This window comes from Pseudochaenichthys georgianus, chromosome 23 (assembly GCF_902827115.2).
Source record: "Pseudochaenichthys georgianus chromosome 23, fPseGeo1.2, whole genome shotgun sequence".
NCBI classification, from domain to species: Eukaryota; Metazoa; Chordata; class Actinopteri; order Perciformes; family Channichthyidae; genus Pseudochaenichthys; species Pseudochaenichthys georgianus.
The window spans coordinates 12,683,651-12,700,672 of record NC_047525.1 but is presented as its reverse complement, the minus strand read 5'-3'; the positions used below and the strand labels follow the sequence as shown (position 1 = coordinate 12,700,672).

General features: G+C 39.3%; 1 protein-coding gene across 4 annotated transcripts in view; it reads right to left on the bottom strand.

Moving 5' to 3' along the window:
- Nucleotides 1–300: 300 nt before the first annotated feature.
- syt1a (synaptotagmin Ia) overlaps nucleotides 301–17,022 on the bottom strand; it is a 242,837-nt gene continuing 226,115 nt past the window's right edge. For all 4 annotated transcript variants that reach the window (XM_034074674.2, XM_034074673.2, XM_034074671.2 and 1 more), the window contains 3 exons: nucleotides 16,563–16,680; nucleotides 7,091–7,224; nucleotides 301–4,215 (listed from right to left, as the gene is read on the bottom strand). In XM_034074674.2, coding sequence (XP_033930565.1) covers nucleotides 4,009–4,215; nucleotides 7,091–7,224; nucleotides 16,563–16,680 — 459 coding nt within the window. In that variant the 3' untranslated portion in view covers nucleotides 301–4,008. The remainder of the gene's footprint in view (nucleotides 4,216–7,090; nucleotides 7,225–16,562; nucleotides 16,681–17,022) is intronic.

Here is a 17,022-nt window from a genome sequence, read left to right as displayed (position 1 = left end):
TATTGCCTTGTCGGTTCGATTAAATTGTGTTCCGTTTTTGTTTTAGCTGTTTTAACTTTTAAATGCACTGTAAGACGACCTTGGGTGTCCTGAAAGGCGCCTCGAAATACAACGTATTATTATTATTATTACAAGTGAATTTGTCATGCAGGCACTTTTATTTGATGTGACTGAAGTTTGCGGTAGAAGTGACTCACACTTACTTGTTCTGCAAATCAAATCTACAATCAAGGGCTGTCACAATATCTTATGACACACAAATGAATACTTTGAAAATATGACATGATAAGCTTCTGTATCAACAGGAAATAAAACATTTTTATTGATCATTTGTGTATATGAAGTTATATAACAACAGTCAGAAAACTCCACAGAGTGAATCACTACACAAAGTGAAACAAAACTGTAAAACACCTAAAAAATGAAGGTATACACAGCAAATATAACTGTCAGCGGCTCACAGTCACCGCGAGCGATATGGCAGGAAAAAACACTCCAAACAGTTCTACAAGATTACAGAGAAAATGTCCACGCACAAAATACTCAAGCAGGCAGTTGATATACACAAAGGCAACTAGGATCTTTCTACAGCATCAGATTCTAATACTTTACACAGCTTTGTCAGTGAAAGGTCAGTGTGGCTTTTCATCAGTGCCACTGGAGAGAATCTTGAGTTCTTGATAAGGGATTTTTTTACAAGAGAATTTAGGGTTTGATTATTCATGCATACTTTGGAAGGAAATTGCAATAACAGGAGCATTGCAGGTAATGGCTTTGTGGTTTTCCACACACCTCGAAATCTGATGGTTTCTGCAATGCTGCCCGCTACTGAATTCCCTGATATGTTTACACATGTTTATTTCTGTTTCAATTCAGATTTTCTTTCAGCTTTCATCGGATTATTCCGTCAGTACAACCTTTTTGAATTAATATCCAATTGGTTTGGTCATCTTTAAAGAGCCTTTACTGTATCTTGTACTTTAATCCTTTTTTTTCATTTAAATCTGAAGCTGTACTGGAATTCATGAATCTAAATATGTCAAACATGTCAAATAAAATAATCCCTTGGATGAAGATAAATTGGGAATGCAGCTGTATTGAAGTATATTCAATGATTTTGGAATGCAATCAGACAGGGGAGATTTTACCCACAAAGGGTTATGAAATAAATTCCTAATAGTTAAAAAATATAAACAAAGGGACTTTTTCTTTACAACAGAAAGTGCAAAGTACATCTAATCTCACTGTTAAAGTAATCTACACCAACACAGTCCATACTGTACATTCAGAGTTTTCATCTCAAATATAAAAGTTTTTTTTTTAATCAACAGGGCATTAAACAATTAAAAAATAAATATTGAAAATGACGAGATATAGTTAATGCATGATGGATGGGTAAAATGATATATGCGGCTGAATGATCATATTCATGTCACTTTATATTAATTCTAGATATACAATTTTTGACACGCTTATGTAAATATATACATGGCATTTTAAGGGGATGTCTAAATGTAGAATCTCGTTTGGTATTTAACTAATACTCCCTGAAACTTCTGATGCTGGAACTGTGTGCAAGAAGAGAAAACGAACCAGCGAAAAACGGTGGAAACCCTAAACCGGGGTCGACAGGTGTCAAGCTCCAACCTGTAAGCTGAATCTACGTGTGCTGTGTCCTAACCATTTCACTGGAAAGGAGAAACATCTCTCTGGACTAGAATCATCCTCAGGGGTTAGAATCTTTTTTCTCGGGCAACGCCACCCACGTTAACACTATGGGATGAACATACAAGTATTGCACAGTGCTTAACAAAATGCTGTGTGAAGCGACCCGCTCAGATAAAATGTCTTCCCGCTCTTTCTGACACGTGCAGTCGGACCACGCCTCGCGCACGCACTCTCTTTCTCTGCATGTAGAAGGGAAAATGGCATTAAACGCTACGACATCACTACAGAACAAACTGGTTTGGCTACCTACTGATAAGTCTACATCTCTAAGCACACACGGCAGTCACAGTGATACACAAAGCAGTCCTCAGAGACTTCTAGGGAATGACAAGTAGCTTTTTCATAATAGTGCTATCAACTACACAGTAACATTGAAAACATTTAGAAAGTCCTCCTGAAGCTGTATAAGTATATGCAAGAGGTTCCTCCAAGATAAGAGACTTCATGGTTTTCATGGAGTAAAACGTATTCCTTTGCTAATTGGACCCGAGTAAAGAACATGATGGACTAATAGCCCACGCAGACCATTATTACCTCATTATTTCTCATTCTCTTGATGTATTCCTGTGCCAACAATAAGTAAACACTACTGTTGGCTGAAACGTGATTTGTCATCATTGCTTCTTTTTTTTTTAAGCCGATCGAGCAGGCAGAGTTCTTCTGCCCCCTGTAGGTGTCCTGAAATAAACCCAGCCCAACAACTGTCCATAAACTGAAGTAAACAATCTAGGTCAAAGACATCCAGTGCAAAACACCAGCCACATAAAGTTAAAATTGGCAGTAAAACATGGCTAGCTCTATTGTCACTGTGAGAAGGCAACGCAAAGCTAAGACTGCGATTCAGGGCACCATTGCAGCCAAAGACATTGTTCCCGAAAGCTACAACCACTAGCGTGGGAGTGTGCATGAAGAGAGGGTCTTTACATAAGTCACCTCTGAAATGGCAGTGTTTAGAAACTCGTCTCGGTCAATATACCCATGTACATTGACCCAATGTTTACACATCGCTCTTCTTTTTCCATTCCTCTCGTCTGATTGAAGGCAAGGGGATCGTATCAGAAGAGACAGCCGCTGGTGTCAGTAGATCTCCCCCTCCCAGCCTTTAGTAAAGGTTGTTAAAAAAATCATGCAGTTTACGAAAAATAGTCAAGACGTTGAATTGCTCTAAAAAAGATTCCTCTTTAAACCAGAGTCACAACTCCTTGTCTACGGTCCAGTCTCAATGCGATTTACCCTCAACAACTCCAAGGCTGTTCAAAGTAAACAGTTAACAAAATATTGTTGAACGAGCTTAAGGACACAATGGCTACAGCTTGGTGCTTTTTTCACTTGGGGTCTTTTTTATGGGTTGAAGGGAATTTGTTTTCTTTTTTGGAGGCAACATTTTCCATTTTTGGCAAAGAAAAAAAGCCAGTTTTAGTGCGCAACTGCCTTAAACTAGGACCTGTTTCTTTTTTCACTTGCCATTTATGGAGAAATCAATGCTTACTGGTTTGCATTAACAATTTTTTCTGGAATCATTGTGCATCAAGCTAAACATATAGGTCCTCTGATTGAGAAATAAGTACAAAAATGTGTAAGAAATCATGTGCTTGTATTATTTCCAGCAGCATAATTCCCCCCTCAGAACCATGGCCTTGTATTTGGAGTTTAGTGTGTATATATTCATGTGTTCTCTGTGATGATCCTTTGCTGAACTTAAAGCCAGACATTTTCCTTTACAGTGTGAATATATTTCCACTAGTGTGTTGCAGGTTGTAATTCTTCTTCTTTTTTCTGGAATGCAATAAGGTAATAAGGTAGCATTTTTAAATCCTGGGATATATAATATTGGCTTTCCTCTATATCTGAATTTACATAATTTAAAATAGAACATCTTATTAAAAACATCAAGATATACACAGATTAGGAAACGGGTAACAACATACAAACACATAAACTAGAAATAATTTTTGTCTGCATACTTATATATACAACTGTGGTACAATAACTTCTTTCAGTCATGCGCTATCTATACAGATCATATTGCTTAAAAGAAGGGGGCGTTTGGTTGGGGCAGAAAAAAGGGCGTGGAGATGGAAAACTGCTGATCAGAGAGGAACAGAAAACAAGAGAAAGTGAGAAAAGTACCTGATAGAAAAAAAGCAGAGGGAGGGATGATTGAACAACTAGGATTGTGTTTGATATTGATAAAGCAGAGAGGATGGACCCATATATCACTGAGGTATTTACACATACAGGCTATAGAGTACTACAAGGCAGGTGCTGAAAGGGCCCTGCCTATTTCTTGGTGGAGAGCTGGGCGTCCACCTCCTCCTCCACCTTCAGCACGTGCCACTGGGCGATGGGTCTCCGGGGGTTGGCCAGCATGTCGGACCAGTGGCGCAGCTCCGTCCCCGAGCTGTTCAGGCCCACAAACACCTTCCCGATGGCATCGTTCTTGCCGATCTTGTCATAGTCCAGAACAGTTATAACAACTTGCACTTTCTGTGGGAAAAGGAAGAGTGGGAGAGATGAGGGAATGTAAGCATATATCGAGGTGTCATCGGCATATGGACTGATACCGGCATCCTTTTGTTATAGTTCCCCTATTATACTGTTTTTCATCAATACATGATAGGTCTCAGATATATATACAAAACATGTCTCTGAAGTGTTTGGCTCGAAACACCAAACAGATCATTGCAGCATCCCACAATCCCCTCTGTTTCAGCCCTGTTTCAAAAGTGCTGATTCTCTGTCTGTTACTTTAGATGAAAATAAGGAGCCGCTCGCCACGCCCCCTCTGTGAGATGATTGGTTAAAAAGAACACAATGGTGCTCTAGGAGGAGATTCAGGTGATAAGGTGGCCACTTTATGACATCATAAAGTGGCCAAAATCTGATCAGCTCATTTTCAGACCGATTTTTATATAAATGGATCATGACAAAAAGGAGGGGACACATGTTTATGTATAAAAGACATGAAAAAGAGGATTTTTCACAATAGGGGACCTTTAAGTACTTACTGCCTGTTTGAAGATTGCGTGTGTTTGATCTTGTAAATGTGTCTCTTATTTCTCATGTTATGTAGTATTGTAAACACTTAGTAACTTTTTGCTTATTATAATGCTCTATGAATTACATTATTTCTATTAGATATGCACCATTTCAAGATTCAAAGGTTTTAATGTCATATGCACATAAGCTACAGTGTAGAAATGGCAATGAAAATCCTATGACCCGAGCTCCTCCAACCGAGCAACATAATAAAATAAAAATACAAAATAGTGCAAGAAGTCTATATACATGTAAATAGAATATGATATATACAAGAACAGAATATTAAATTAAATGTTGTACACTAAGACAATATCAATTACGGTTTATTGCGGTGATAACTATTTAGATAAATAAGTAGATTGCAAGATGACCAACAGATGAATAAGACATGATTCAGACTAACATCCTGAGAAAGATCTACTAAATCCTTAGTGGTTTGATCTGTGTGTCTAAAAGTTATGATACACTAAACAACGTATACACCAATAGTAGAGTAATGCAGTAAATTAAGTGCTCCTTAGTGTTGGTTAACAGTAACTGAGGCTTCAGAGCAGGAGCCAAACACAGCAGAATGTTTGATTACTCAGAGGTCTGAGACGCAGCCTCGGCATGTGTTTATTCAAAGGGGCGGGACCTGGGAATCCATCTCTGGCACTGAATATGATTTAGTGCACAAAGAGCTCTGATTATGTTTCGATCCAGCGCTACACTGAAAGGGATACTGCCACCTGCACGAGCTCAGAGCCCCTGTTGGAAAAGAGCATGCCTAATACGCCATGAAATGAAATACTGAATAAGGTTCCCAGGTGGCTGCTTGGGGTTAGTTGGTCTTTAAAGGGGCAGTTGATCTTCAAATAGCTAATTGAATCAAAGCCCTCTTTGATTGGGAATTAGCAGGCTCCTTTGTTAGCCATCACAGACCAGTCAGGATATTCCTCTTGCTTTGATTGATTAACCAACCAAAATGAGATCATGAACAGACATTCAATTCATCAAGAGCTTCATATTTGAGGAAATAAGCTAATTAGTTTTCTATCCCAGAGTGAAATGAGCAGATTGATATCAACAATCTAATGTAATAAATAACAGTTTATCCATCTACCGAGTGTCAAAGTGAGGGTTTGAAGTTTGAAGGTATATAAAAAAAAGTAGGTACAATTCTTACGTTCTCCCAAAAACGTTTGTGCTACCTAACAAGACTTTTGTGGTTCCTCATCGACAAACATTTATCTTTTCTCCTCCTCCATGTCCTTTTCCGGGCAAAGTATATATAACAATAAATACATATATTGCAATGTTTCTGAATGTATTTTCTGCATTATTTAAGCATTGTGCTTTGGCTTGTAAAATGTATATTATAATTTATAATTAACTGTTGTATATTCAAATGTACTATGCTAAGAACATCTGAAAATTCATTAGAGACACAGTTTCACACTATATTTGTCTTGGGAAAAAGTTAGTATGCTAGAGGCTATAGATCAAAACAAATGAATCTGAATATTGTTACTGAGTGATGCAGAGCTAATCGTGTGTGTACTAAGATGGTCTTCGCTCAATAACAAATCTTCTGTTAGTGAAATAAACCAATTAAAAGAACTGTGTGCAATTCCCACACAAGCTACAAGACAATTAAAACCTTTAGATTAATTGCTGAAAATAGTCCCAAGGTCACTCCACACTCCCCCTCTGCAGATAATGGTGGTTAACTTGCAGCTTTATTCAAGCAGTGTGAATAACTTGTTTTACAAGATGGAACAAATCTGCCTGATAAGTTGATCAAATTAAACTGTATTTATATTCACATCAAGACAAAGGTTATATTATAGGAGCAAGTCTGTAATTAAAAATAAGCACTTGAATCAGGTTCAATACACACGTTTATAATTCAATCTGTGGCACTCACATTGTTAAATGATCAACCTGGTAAGATAAGAAATGTAAATGTAGCACATTTAAGACATGCAACAAATATTTCTGAATAACGTGCAAGAGGCAATAACGTGTGCAGAAAATAATGCCCGCGAGCAATTGGCTCGTCAAATTGCAGCTGATATAGACTAAAGTGGCTTTGATCATTCTGTAATGATGAAAAGCCTCTTAACTAATTATTTGGTAAATGAGCTTCCACTTATCAATTGTTTCTTTGCAGACAAATGTTTGCTAGTTCTAACAGCAGCATTTATCTAGAGTACAGTAGAGCACATTACAAGCGCTTTGAGAGTCATTGATAAAGCGCTATAATAAATATAAGGATTATTATTATTATTATTATAGCTATAGTTGTCAGAAACGGCTCTGTAAATGGAGGAGAACGCACCTGGATTTGTTCAAATGGGACTTCAAAGCTGAAGGACTCGTTGTAGTAAGGGTTGAGGGTGTTCTTCTTGATTGTCGTCTTCTTCTTCTTCAGCCTCTTGCCGTTTTGCATCAGGTGGATCTTCACATATGGATCTGAGAATACAAAGTTAAAAAGGATTTTATATTTGTTTCCATTTCACTTTTTCAAAGACGTTTTGAGACACTATGTATCTATGTATTACTATACTATGTATTAGTCTGTCCTATACGAGATCATAACCATTAATCCAGCATTAACTTCTGTGGGCGACGGAAGTGGAATAAGTCAACACTTTTGCTAACAGTTGCTCGTTTACACAACCAGTAGACACACAGCAACATTACCTTTCATTTGAAGTTGTGTTTCCTGGTTCATTCCAATATTCTCTGTGTTTGGTCTCCACCGACTCCTGTGTACTTGTTTAGCTGCTAAGTGCTCCACTATGTTCAGAAGCTAGTTGTTAGCTTTGTCTGTCTGCCATTTGGTGTTGGCCAGGTAGTGTTAAGTGGATTTATCAGAGGTATTTGCTGGCTGCTGTATTGGAAAACAACACTAATGAGCTGAGAGGAACTGCAGCTGGGTGATCATTCTCTGAGATCGCCACTTTTATCGACATTTTATCCATCGTTTTTATACAAAACATATTGATTAAAAACCTTCAGCGAGAAAATGTTGGATTTATAAACAGGGAGTTGTTATAAATAGAGCATGGCCATGATGAGAGGCCTGTGTTTACATCACTCAGTTAACCTTCCCAATTCAAGAGGCTCATTTTCGTCTGTCCGAATGCCATCTCAAGTGGCCCACAAGTGCTCCGCTTCATCCTCATCCAGTCTGTTGCAATCAGTTGAGTGTGTCGGGGAAACAGCAAATCGCCAATTGCTTTCGTTTATGACGTTACACTACTCCTGCTGATTTGTTTACATCCTCCAAATTGTCATCAGCACTAAATTGGAGAAGAGGAGAGTTAGTGTCTTTGTTCTGGGCTCGGAGGGAAAACTCACAAGAGCAGCAATCAACTTTTCAAATAGAGAAAAACACGCTTTGATCGGACCATTAAAAGGGACTAGGTAAGGCTGTTCAAATGGAAAATCAAAGAGATCCTTATGAATCTGAGATATGGGCAGTAGAAGAATGTAATAAGTTCCAATCATTTTCAGAGGCATTCAAAAAGCATCAAAAGGATCATGAGGATTCAATGATAACTCTGATTAAAGAAACATGCAATCTTCTTATTCATTCATTTCTTTCCCCATTGAATACAACGTTTGCTGCTGAAAGTGAGAAATCAATCACCTACTTATTCAATCAATATGGGCTGCGTGACAATCATGCCTTAAGGTGACATGTCACGACTCAAACCTAAGCTGGTTAAGTGCAACGTGTCAACTTCACCTCCAACTTTATGCAGTGGTTTGATTTCTTCAAGTATACAAGAAAACAGGTTTCTGTAACCAAGGCATTAATAGACGAGCATGGCTGATTTCTTATCACCTACTGTATGCTTGCTTCCAATTCCCCTCACAGACAATACAATTTGTGTTTTTCACACTTTATGCTCATCATATCTTGAGCTAATCAACACTATTTTACAGCTTAGTTGTGAGGAAAACAGCAAAAACTGACTTTTCTCATCACGAATAAATCAATTTAAATGCGATAAATGAACACATAAAACATTGGCTGGGGTTTGCAGTGTAAACAATGTTGACCACATTTTGAATGGTTCCACATGCGAAGGCTGCCTTATGACGCTAAATGATCTCGGCCCACAATCATGGCAGCTATACCAACTACAGGGGGAAAACGAACGGCCCGTCCACACGGCGGCGTCCGTTGAAGCTTCAACGCTTCTGCCCATTCACTTTGAATGGGGTGACGTCACGCTTCGCCGAACTGCATTGTGGGAGCGTTGCTCGCTTCAAAAGTTGAGCAATGTTCAACTTTTGAAGCTTCGACGGAAGCGTCAGCCAATCAAATCATATGCCAGTACAAGCTCTAGCCAATCAAACCGCGTGCCCTTGTGTCCGGGGCGGGAGATTCATGTGATTGGTTGTTGGTCGAGTTTCAGACACGCCCACCTGCAAGCTTCAACGCACGCCGCCGTGTGGACGCTGCATAATGCAAAACACTTCATTTAACGTCATTTATCGTTTAAGATAACACAGCGCTTTGAGAAAGACAAAAACAAATAACCATAATAATCTCAAAGTTGCTAATGAGGTAGTCCTCTGCCTTAGGCTGGCGATATCCCCTAACTACTGAACCTTAGAGCTGTGCATCAGTTGAATAAAGATTAAGACTTTGAATCAGAGCTTATAATTAGTTGTTGCAACACTGCTTGATCTGATCATTTTGATTTCTCCTTGGATCCAATATGCGCAAAGTCTTAGCAACGTTCCTGTTTTTGATTATTTTGTTTGCTTTTTGCCCACACTGGAAAATATCTCCCTTTTAGCTGGAACATTATGAGATTTCTAGCAATGGAAAAACTGGAACAAGCTTAGCTCCATTAATCTTTTATTAAATTTAGGGGGATATGGACATGATTTTAGACTGCCAGACACGTTTAGGCATCTATTATGAATATACAGAGAAAAAAAAACACACAAAGTAAGAGGGAGAAAAGCAGAGAGAATAAATAGAGGACATGAGTGAAAAGGTAACAGGATCCTTTCAGAGTGGGCGTCTATAATTACTTTCCTGCTGAGAAGAGCTGGAGAGCTGGGGCGGGAAAAACAGTGAATGAGGGTCGTGTGCTCAGGCCATAATACATCCAACCCTCTCTATATGAGGAAGTTCTCCAGCCTCAACTAGTACATTTAAAACAGAAATATGAACACTTGAAACCTCCATACTTTTATCATTGAAATCATTGTCTTGGATCAAAGTTTTAGTTTGAGAACTCTTTGCACTTAAGTTATAAACTAAAGTATTTTGTAATGTTTCTGCACTGAACTTGCACGAATCAGTTGCTGTCACGTTTTCCCTCCCTTGGATTGTCTGCATGAGTAAAGTTTCTGAGGGTTTCCTTCGTCTGATCAGCCACAGGTGGCTTTAATTGCTAATAGAACTGCTTTGTTCTTTTTTAAAAGTAATCCTGCGTAGGCTGAAGTCTGTCTCATCAAGTTCACAGAGGTTTACAGAAAGTCAAGCACAAAGGCTGAGAACAAGTAAAAGGTAATAAGGGTCTAATGTGAACATTTGTCACATTGACTTGTCAAGCTTTCTGTTCGTGCATGTCACATCTGTGGGTTTCAATCGTGGCACATTTACCACTCTGAAGTTTCCCGACTTTTCCTGACAAAAGGTCCTTGAAGACAATGGTAGACAAAACAAGGCTTCATATCTCCAGTCAAAGACTCCCACATTTGCTGGCTGAAATAATGTCTGCTTAGTAAGTTAACACTAGAAAAAGGACAGCCTCATATTAAAATGAGAATGTTGTAAAAGTGATCTTTAATAGTGGTATGAAATGTTCCAATGAGAGTGAGACTAAAGGTTCATGTCCCAGGCAAATCATCATCAACAGTTAATGATCCATGTAGAAGACATAGAAACAGCAGCATCTGTCCTGCAATGCAGGGAAGAGCTAGTGAGTGCTAGTAGTAAGGGAACATATATATTAAAAGTCCCATGACATGGCCATTTCTACTGATCATAATTCCATTGTTGAGGTCTACTAGAATAGATTTACATTGTTCAATGTCCCAAACTCACATTGGTTTCTCACACAGCATCTCTGTATAGTATGTGTATTCACTCTGTCCTAAACGCCCCCCTACTCCCTATGAGCCCACTGTGCTCTGATTGGTCAGCTCGCCCAGTCTGTTCTGATGAGTCCACCACCGTTACAGCGGAACATCAGTGTTTATGTGTTACAATGGCGTTTGTTAGCAACCTGGGGTCTGGGGGCCGTGTTGGAGGGACGTTGCGGGGCTCGCTGCTCCGCCCTTTGAGGCTTGAAGAGCGGACAGTGTGAGCTGGATTACTGGTGTTATTTCCTGGGTGCTGCGTGGGGTCGAGACAGTGAGACACCGCAGAACTCAGCCTGAGTACACACACACACTCACAGCCTGAGAAAAGATAAGGCTGAGCGAGTGTGTGTGCCGGCGAAACTCCGCGGAGTAGCACGGCTGGGAAAAGATAAGGCTGAGTGAGTGAGTGTGTGTGTGTGTGTGTGTGTGTGTGTGTGTGTGTGTGTGTGTGTGTGTGTGTGTGTGTGTGTGTGTGTGTGTGTGTGTGTGTGTGTGAAGAGCTCCACGGATTGGTCCATTTGGACCAATTGGTCCATTTGGACGTCGTTACGTCACTGTGACCAGGAAGAAAAAAATGGAAAATTAAAATCTCCAACGAGGCGTTCTGGGGCAACACAGACAGGTAATTTCTGTGTTAGAGTTTTACTCGCTACAGGGTGTACTTTGAGGGTTTGTGACTCTGCAGACCGTTTACATGCATAAAAAGCTACATAACACACAAGGGGACGGGTAATAACCGGAAAAGCATGACATGGGATCTTTAAAACAAGACAATTGCACTTTCTTGGAGGGTGTTATCGCATTGTATACTATTTGCGGAGATATTGCTACGACAGTGACTGCTACAACATGTTCAGTTTATGTAAAGGATCCTCTCATATTGGTGACTTTGCTTGAAGACACACAGTACAACAGCTGAATAGGATTATGCAAGATAACCTTTCTCCGGTTTAAGAAAAGAAAACACACCTGTGGCTCCTCATCACTGCTCCTTATCTTTCTGGCCAGCAGATGCGAGTTTGGCATTATTGAGATTTTGGAGGCTCGCCGTACCTCATATCCGGCCCATTATACCGCCTTATCCCAGACGGATGTAATCTGTCCCATTTCATGGAAGAATGGCAGCGCTCCTGATGCAACAGCGCTTATTCACGGATGTATAAAGCGCAGAGGCTCGACTTCACTATCCTGAGGGTTACTCAGCCGAGTCCTGGATCTTGGCCATAGTTTTATGAGGCGATGCACTATCAGCGGTCCATACATTTCCCCCGGGAGGCTGGAGGCAGGTTTCTGGATAAGTGATGAGCTCTGAGCCATATCAGCGGCAGCGTGAACTAACAAAAACACTTTCATCCCCACTGCAGTATCCATTTTAAACAAGGCCAAATAGACTGTCATTACTTTTTGATGCAGCTTTGCACAGCTGCTGTTTTTTATTTATTTGTGTTTAGATGTATGTTTATGCGAGACTTTCATGGGTGTAATTTGATGGCGAGGGTGGTGTCTACCCGGCAGGGATTCAAAAATACATTATGCCCAAGAAACATTTATTTTCCTTCTTCAAAATGTTGTTCATAAGAGTGGCCGCTGCGAGCGCTGGCAAATGAACAATAATACAAGCAGGGTTAAATATAGCCTGGCTGTCATCTCAGCTTTCCTCCCATCAGTTTGGATTTGCCATGGTTGGTGAATCCAGGGGTAACTGTCGGTTTAGTTTTACACACTCATATCAGTGTAGAATGGCACACAAACACAATTTACAGTGGAAATCTTCTCGGATGCACATAAACCACCTCCATGAAAACTGACATCATTGTGACATTTCAAGAGAATATTATTGTTATAGGAGCATATACATGTTCCTGTAACTCATCTGCTTTTCATTATGTACATCCAGTTCTGGAAGATTTCTTACTAACAGAAAAGTAGCAATACTACATTGTAAAAATACTCTTTATTCTCTAGTCCTGCATTCAAAACCATACTCCAAAAAGTATTGACATGAAGATATACTTGAAGTGGCAAAAGTAAAAGTACTTCTGGTGTGTAATGGCCCATTTCAGAATCATTTATAATAAATAACCGGATTATGATTTTTGATGCATTAATGTCCATCACAGCTAATAAAAGTGGAGCTAATTTAGACTAATATACTGCTGCTGGATATCTCCACCTATAATTGAATGTTATAGTTGATTATTTAGTTTATTTATATTTTGATGATTGTAAAAGGTAATGCATTTCCTTATCACTAATAAATTGCTTCCGTCTCTTTGGGCTGGTTTATCTCAATACTGCCTCAAAGTTAACCTGTGAGTACGACCAAAACAAATAAGCCCTGCTGCCCAGAGGCTTGAAGGTGAACTTTAGCACCAGGTAGGGGCAGTGTGGCTTCATGCAGCGACACCAGCGCCTGTGTGCTTTGATAGCCTCTCCCACAGTGGAGCCATTATCGGTTATGTTTCGCCTCACAGCCCTGGGAAGTCTTCAGAGGTACAAAGAAGGTGGGACAAAACACTTTTGCTTCCATTACCTCTATAAACCCACATGTCCTCATTCTGCTTACAGACACTTAGCCTCTGTGTCCGACACAGTTGTGAGCCTGACTTATCTTTTATGCCAGGGGAAACACTACGGCGGCTTGTAAAATGCACCATTTTAAACAGCGTTAAGTGAAATTCTTACTACCCTTAGCACAGAATAACACCATACATCCGTGGGCGGTTGAAAGACGTGTTGATGACTTAGCCTGCTACGGCAATTCATCTCCTTTATAACTCACTTTGTAGTCTTTAGTCTGTTTGGCAGAACTGTAAAATGCACCGCCCACTGGAGTTCGAGATTCTTTGAATTCTGATTGCCTACAACTCAACATAATGGAGATGTATTGTAATGCCGTGGTGTCGGCTACGGAACAGAGAGGAAATCAACTTGTCTACAATGAGGCTGGGATTATTTTGAGACGACAGCTAAACAGTATGCTGCTCGGCGCATCAATTAACAACAGCACCAAACAAAAAAATCAACTGTACTTTTTCAACTAAAATGAACAAAGTCTGTTTTTGTGAGAGACGCAGCATGGAGGAAGATTTGGAGGGATGTTTCATGAGGAGACAATCAAAAGAATTATTTCTGATTATACATTGGTTAATGATAATACCCACATCTTCCTCTGCGAGCCATAATTAGGCATGGTAAACAGGATAACAATAGAGGAGAAGGCTGATCCCAGGCCATCAATTACATGTCGTCCTCCTTAAGACGCCCAGTGGATGGAGGCTAATTATTGTTATTACAGACCTGCCCATTATTTCATCCATCTGCTCCACTTTTAAGTCCAATCTCGGAGCAGAGAAGCAGTTGCAACTCAGGAAATCAAAACACAAACTGTAATTCAGAGTATATTCTGGATGTGTGTAATTAAAAACATGTATTGTACTATAACCGTATGTTAAAAATTCCCCCTGTAATCACACTGATACAAAAAAATATAATTAAATGTTACATACAGTATGTGTCAAACTGTCTGGGTTCTCTGCTATTTCCCGTCTCTGTTTGAGAGGAAGCTGGCCTTCCAAGTGAACACATTAACACCTTTTATATTGGTTAGGCGATATGACTGAAAACCCCATGATGCAGATGAGCTAATGCCAGTAGCATAAAATGGCAGCCGAGGAAGGTTTATTTTTTACAGGAGGGTGGCTGCTTGGCACTGGTCTAGTAGATGAAAGGGAGCTGTGAGCTTTTAACAGGTGTTACTGTACAGTATGACGTTTGGGCTTATATAGAGGACTGGGCTGTCAGGCAGGAAGAATTGGACCCAGGTGTATGGTGATTGCAACAGAAAGAGTGAAGGCGGGGGAAGTGCACACCGGGGAATTTTAAAATGAAACCACTCAAGAAAGTCCAAGGAAAGGCAGGATGGAGAGGAGGGGGGGGTCATTGTGTGATTTTGCATTTGTGTTTCTGAGTGTGTGCATGTAGGGCTCTTGATGTCTGTGCGAGTGTCTGATTATTCATGTATCGTCAAATGAAATATATTAATTTTTTAGAGCTATAACAATGCTAACACTTTCTATGAAGCCCCTGTCTAAAATGCATTATGAACACAGTTTACATTCATTACAATCTGCTTATAGTATGTTATAAGAGTGGTGAGATGTCCTCCAAACATTTCATAACGCTTTATAACAACAATCATAATCATAACAACAAATCAAAATACATTTTATTTGAATTTATAAGATCAAGCATCTTAATTTTTTATAATTGCAGGTATGATATCTTCCTTCCTAATTATAATGCTACAGAGCACCTATTTAGAGTAACTTGTGATCACATTATATGGCATTATAGTGGTATTATAATGCTTTATTAAAGGGGGTGAAGTATTATGATAAGTGACTTAGAAAAAAAGATCATACAATTCAATAATATAGAACATACAATTACAAAAGATATAGACATAGGGAAAGTAGAACAAAGATTAGGGCGAAATGTAGCTTTTAACCAGGTGTGGTTTCAAAAATCCAGTTTAATATGCACCGTTTTCACCTCTTCATGTGGTAAAAAAGGAGAATCCTTCTGTTGCACCTCACGGTAAAATGTTAAAAACAAGGTACAAGACTTCATCTGTGAATTTGTGCTCGTCCCATCAGTGATTTACCAAGTTCTTATCCCTTAATGAATCAACAGACCATCTTTGAAGGAAACTGACTCCATGTTGTTGTGCTGTCATCTGCGGCACATTCAGTTACCATGACATCAGACCGGTATTCAGACCTGACTGTATTGTGATAAATGTCATCTATTGATCCTAATGCTGCATGGTCGCACGGTTGGAGGAACGCCACAGAAGGAATAGGATTATTTTTTCTTCTGGGTCCATTCTTTACTCAACATCTTGTCTTCCTTAGGCTCTCATCATTAGTGTGTCCCAGTGATGGAGGAAGTATTCAGATTCTTTACATTAAATACAAAAACATAAACAACACAAATACTCTTACAAGTTAAAGTCCTGCATTACATTTTAAAGGAATCTAAGTATTATTAGGAAAACGTACTTAAAGTATTAAAAGTAAGTATAAAAGTAAGTATTAAGTGTGCAATGCAAACTATGTCATTAGATTACTTAAATTACAGCAACTAATGATTATTTTTTGTTTTGGATAGATGTACTTTATATTTTTTGAAATAATTGATTTATTATATATTTTGTAAAGGATCTGAAAATAGCAAGAAATGATTTGAATCCAAATCTTAATGTCTAAAACACCTATGTTATATACACCTAAATATAGCAAAGTTAAAAGCAGAATATTACCTTCAAAAATGTAGTCAAGTACTGTACTGTAGTAGTGGAAAGAAAATACTGAAAGTACAGGTACCTCAAAGCTGTACTTAAATGCAGTACTTGAGTAAATGTACTTTCTACCATTGCTGGGTGGCATGTGTGTTCCTTTTACACAACCTTTATTACAGTTTCTTCTCCATCTGGACTTTTGTAGAAACATTTTAGGCTTACGCCATGTCTTTTTCCTTGACATTTTAATCGTGACCAGTGATGTGTTAGGGCGGTTGTTAAAAAAATAACCTTGTAGGAGAGTGCCGCAGTGCATGTATAATTAGAGACAAAAGGCCTGTCAGAGGGACCGTCAGTGTGCAATCACACAGGCTATGGTAATTGTTCTCACCTGACAAGCCTCCCACATCCATTTTCTTCAGGTTTTTGGCCTCCAGGACGACCACAGTCAACTTGCCAGCAGTGGGGACGTACCGCAGAGAGAAGCAGATATCTCCCAGCTTCTCTTGCTGTTGGACAGGCAGAGGAGAGGACTGTTGTTTACACAGCAAGTACTGAATCCACATTAACTGCATCACTGAGAGGCGAGGTGATAGAAATAGCTCCTAAATTCCCATCAAAAGCACGGTAGAAATTGTTCAGTGAACCAAACCTGAAGCTCTGTTCAACAAGCTGGATGTGCCGATATTCACGTGAATCAGAAGGATAACTTTTAATGAGCTGATAGTGTGTCTTTTAAAAAAGTAAAGATATTAACGGTTTAACCAGAGTACATTGACAGTGGGTTGTAGAGTTGTTTACATACATTACAGTGTTTACTTGTATAAGGGTGCACATATGCATATCATTCA